This window comes from Aristolochia californica, unplaced genomic scaffold (genome assembly GCF_029961685.1).
Source record: "Aristolochia californica isolate CCGP_79_NKW_82.1479 unplaced genomic scaffold, dmAriCali1.0.hap1 SCAF_10, whole genome shotgun sequence".
Classification (NCBI taxonomy): Eukaryota; Viridiplantae; Streptophyta; class Magnoliopsida; order Piperales; family Aristolochiaceae; genus Aristolochia; species Aristolochia californica.
The window spans coordinates 5,539,041-5,544,397 of NW_027181771.1; the positions used below are offsets into that span (position 1 = coordinate 5,539,041).

The 5,357-nt window shown below is 31.9% G+C and overlaps 1 protein-coding gene across 1 annotated transcript; it reads right to left on the reverse strand.

The window, feature by feature from the left end:
- Positions 1–3,502: 3,502 nt before the first annotated feature.
- On the reverse strand, positions 3,503–4,867 carry LOC137942825 (uncharacterized mitochondrial protein AtMg00810-like). Its single transcript, XM_068788558.1, has 3 exons — positions 4,745–4,867; positions 4,150–4,239; positions 3,503–4,051 (listed from the first exon to the last, which is right to left on the reverse strand). Exons 1-3 carry the CDS (start codon positions 4,865–4,867, stop codon positions 3,503–3,505), a joined length of 762 nt encoding a protein of 253 aa, XP_068644659.1.
- Between the last annotated feature and the right edge of the window lie 490 nt (positions 4,868–5,357).

A 5,357-nucleotide genomic window follows, 5' to 3' on the forward strand; every position in this document is an offset into this window, starting at 1 on the left:
GTCTTTGGGGCTTGGCCTTCAATATCTTTACTACAAATTCTTCATTTTTCAATTCTCCCCCCTCTTTTGGTTGTTCTTAACTGCAAATTGTAAAATCGCTAGCAGAATTTGCTTACACATTTCCACTGGTAGAACCTGAATTTGTCAATTTGTGTCTAGAAATTAAATATTTAATAATGAATTTGAAATTTCTTGGTAGAGAATTTAAACTTTTGCTTGCGAATTTAGTAATTCGCTGGTAAAGAAGATACTCTCTACCAATAAAATTTTTGATGTTACTAGGAAAAAATAAAATTTATAACTTTTAATTTTTTGTTAAAATTTATATTTTTCCTGGTTAATATATATAATAAAAATATAAAAATAAAAATAATCAATTGAAGAGAGAGAGAGAGAGAGAGAATAGATCCCAAAAAAATTACAAAAAACTTTACAAATTACAAAAGGAGTTTTAAAAGATACAAAAAAAAATTAAAAACCATACAAACATTTTAAAATTATACAAAAGATATTCCAAAAAACACCATCTATTGGAGGATCTAGAAGAGGATGACTCTAAATCTGCATCAACTCAAAGAATCAATGCATCTTATCCTCAATGGTTTTTTTTGTTAGTTATTTTGTAGATTATTAAGCCATTCTTCGACCAGCATGATGCTCAGACTGCTCAACATGTCTTAGACTACTCAGTCTGGTACTATAAATTTCTCAATTTCTTGTAACTTTGGGTCAACGCCTCTTTAGTCTACTGCAACTCCTCCTTCGTATGTGTAGTCAATCAAACCATCTTGAGTACATGTGATCAAGCTAAACCCAACCCCTTAACATGCCCACACCTAGCTCCACAAATATTGTACACAATGGCAAACTCATCAACATGTTCACCGACCTCCCATGCCTCTTGTACCAAGGAAAAGGAAAAGAAAAAGAAAAATATAAGATTAAGGAAAAATAAAAAGAAAAATAACAAGAGAAGGAAAAAGAACAAAAGAAAAAAATGAAAAAAGGAGGAGAAGGAAAAATAAGGAAAAGCAAAAAAAATTATAAATTAGTTAATTTATTGAATAATTATTTTAAAAAATCTCAACATTAAAATATTTAAAAATTAAATAAAAATTTTATTTTTAAGAAAATTGTTTTCATTTTAATTTAAAAAAATATTTTTGTATTTTTAATTTTATTTTTTAAATAAAAATATAAAATAATTAATTATTCACACTATTTAATTTTAATTATAAATTATAAATTATAAATTTAATTTTGAATCAAATATATTACTAAATTATAAGTCGTAACTAAAGAAACATATCTAGAGTACTAACTATTTATTTTTCTCATTATTAATTTAATTTTAACTTCATATCAACAAAGTAATTTATTACAATTTTTTATGCAACTGTAGTCGAATAATTTGAAGTAAATAGAATAAATTATACAATTCAATAATATACACAATCTTATGTGTTTGATATTCACTAATTGCTTAATCAATAAATTAAGTACTCTTACAAATTTATTATTTTCAAATTAATATCAATAATTTTATATTATTTTATATTATTTTATATTATTTTATATTTTTAATCATAATTTAGTTTCTTTTCTTTATTTCCATGTAAACAATTAGACTAACATTAATTATGGTTAAGCATTACATAAGTTATAAACATTTTGTAAGTTAAATACTATAAATAATAGAAATTATAAATATATAATAATATCAAATATAAACATATAAAAAGTTTCTTTTTGTTTAACCTTAAAGTATTCTTTAAATGTTTTAAGTTATTTTCTTTTATAGTTTTTAACACTACGAAGGAAAGATAATATTATATTTTAAATTTTCAATTAAAATTTGAAGTTATATTATCTTAATGTTTGCTTGATATTGATTTTTACTCAAAGATCCTCTATTTAAGAATGCAAAGTGTTTCTTGTTCTAAGGTAAAGAATGGTTGTAAATGGATTCATAGTCAAGCTCCAAAATTCCACGTTGTGCTACAAAGTCTGGAAACTTGGATCTCTCAAATGAGAAGGTTTACTCTCCAATTGATAAGGGTATAAGTTCTAGAATCTGATTAAATCTAGATAGAAAGGGCCTTGCTAGATCCAGAAACAATCTCTTGGGGAAATGGAATTGTAAATCGTGTATTTGAGCATACATGTGACTTAGAACCAGATTCCTTGTTGAGAAATTCTAGCTAATTGAGCTAAATTAGTGGAATTTTCTAAGCACGGGTTCTTAGGTGATGAATACCAATAGGGGAACATCGATAACAAAATATCTGGTGTCAATTTTGTGGCATGTAAATATTTTTACTCCTTTATTTTGCGTGTAAATGGTGTATGTTTCCACGCTTTAAAGTTTTTCAACTTGTAATTCTCAATTCACCCCTCTCGTGAGAATCCACTTCAGCCAACAATTGGTATTTGAGTAAGCCAAAACTTGATTTGAGTCAAAATCCACTTGATTTTAAAATTCGGTTAAGATGGCATCTCAAGACAAATTGCCTCTTCCTGAAGGACAATCTACCAACCATCCCCCTCTATTCAATGGTGTAAATTATGAATATTGGAAGGTAAGTATTAGATTTAGGATCCCATGAAAAAGAACCTCGACCAAGATGGAAAAGGAAGATAGGAGAAAGAAGAGCAGAAGAAAAGACAGGAAGACAGAAGAAGAGAGGAGAAGGAGAGAGATAGCTAGAGAGAGAGATGGAGAGAGATCTTGGGGAACAAAGAGAATAGGCTGGGAACGAATTTATGAGAAGAAGAGAGACTTAATGATCTACCCCATGCCTTGAGTCTCTTATTTATAGTTGTTGAAGGAGGTTTACAATGACTACAATGCCCTTAGGCTACAAGCTTTGTAAAGAAAAGAACATAAGTAAACATACACTATCTTACTTAATTACGCCATTGTGCCATCCTTATGAAAAACCATTTATTTAACTCTTTTCCCACCTCTTGACGTGGGAGAGGAGTTCTCCCATAATTTATATTTGTGCCACTTAAGTTGTGTCTTCCAACACTCCCCCTCAAGCTGGGGAAGAGAAAACATCGTAAATGTCCAATTTGTAGCAAATAGAGTGATCTGTATCTTGGATGTGACTGGCTTTATTAGTTTACCTACTACTTGTCCTTGAAATAAAATATGTTTGAGAGATAAAGTACCGGCTTGAAATTTCTCTCGTATAAAGTGGCAATCTACCTCAATATGTTTTGTTTTCTCTTGGAAGACTGGAGTTGAAGCAATATGAATGGCTGCCTAATTGCCATAATATAATTCCATAAGGACTTCTTTATATAACCTCAATTCAATAAGAAAGGATCAAATCCATAGAAGATCACTGATTGTGATGGTCATAGCTATGTATTCTACTTATGCACTGGATGTAACCAATGCAACAACATTCTGCTTTTTATTTCTCCATGTAACCAGGTTACCTCCAACTAAGGTTCAGTACCCAAAAGTGGACTTCTTGTCATCACATGATCTAGCTCAATCTGTATGCAAAAAACCTTCAATGTTGAAGTGACCATGATTTTTATAGAGAAGTCCCTTTCCCGAGGATCCTTTTAAATACTTGAGTATCCTTTCTAGAGCTTGCCAATGGGTAAGTTGTGTTTTATGCATATACTGACTAACCACACCTACTGCATATGATATATCCAATTTGGTCACTGTGAGGTAAATAAGTTTTCCTACAAGTTTCTTATATTTATCTATATCAACATCTTCACCAGAGCTTGCACATAGCTTTGTATTAGCATCCATAGGAGTAGCTAATGGTCGATATCCAATAATCCATATGTCCTCAAGTAGATCAAGAACATATTTTCTTTGAGATAATACGATCCCATGCTTTGACTGGAAGACGTCAATACCCAAGAAATACTTCAAAAGTCTAAGATCCTTCTTTTTGAATTCTTTGCATATCTTCTCTTTGAGTTCTTTTATATTGTTTGCATCACTGCTAGTTAAGACGATATCATTCACATAAACCATTAGTAATACTTCTTCACAAAGACAAAATGATCTATTGAGTACCTATTGAATACAAACCACAACATTGTTTGACTAAATTTGTCAAATAAAGCCCAAGGAGACTATTTAAGGCCATATAAAAAATTCCTTAATCTGCATACCGACTGCCACTCAACCAAAAAACTAGGTGGTTGATGCATATAAATTTCTTCCTTAATATCACCATTCAAAAATGCATTCTTCACATCCAACTAATAAAATAGCCCAGAGGAATTACCAGTGAGTGATAATAAGATTCTTACTGAATTTAACTTGACCACTAGGGAGAAATTTTTCTCATAATCTACTCCATAACACTGAGTATACCCTTTTTGCAACTAAACGGGTCTTTAGATGAGCTAGAGAACCATCTAAATTGTGCTTGATAGTAAAATCTCATTTATAGGCCATGGGCTTCTTACTGGGAGGAAGTGGAACCAAGGCCCAAGTCTTATTCTCATATAATGCATTCATTTCCCTGTCTATTGCCTCCTTCCATCTTGGATGCCTCAAAGCCTTCCGATACGACTATGGGACAAAGACAGAAGAGATGGATGCAAGAAATTGACAGCAAGAAGAAGACAAACGATTGTGAGAAACAAAATTGGATTCAAGATGAGAGGTAGAGGGCCTAGAACAAGTCCTAGGTTCCTTTCTAAGAACTATGGACTGAGTAGCAAACTATGGACCAAATATAGGAGGGGAAGATGGACTTACCTCAGAGGGATTCGTAAACTCCACATGTGTGGTATCAATCGATGCTTTAGGGGGCTGAGTAGAGATATCCGCATCAAGAAGCACAACAGGCTTTAGAGCTACTTGAACAGAAGAAAGACACATTGGAGCATCCTTGGATGAATAAAATGATGTATCCTAAAAAAATATGACTTCCTTGGAGACAATTAACTTCCAAAGAGAAGGATTATAGCAAACATCTCCTTTTTGGGTACGAGATTAACCCAAAAAAATACACTTAATAGCCCTCGGGTCCAACCTACTCTTTTTTTGGGGATGTGACGTGAACGAAACATGTAAAACCAAAGACCTTCAAAGAAAGGGAGAAAAGGTCCTCATCTGGGAATAACAAGGAATATAGGCACTTATGACCAAGTACCAAAGATGGTAACCTATTACTAAGGAAACATGTTGTAACAATCGCATGAGGTAAGTAGAAATAGGACAGATTCATATAATAGAGTAGGCCACGGGCTACCTCAAGGAGATGTCAATTTTTTATTTATGCTACACCATTTTTTTCAGGGGTGTAGGGACAAGATGTCTAGTGGATGATGCCATTATCCTTATAGAAGGATTGAAATTCCTCTAATAG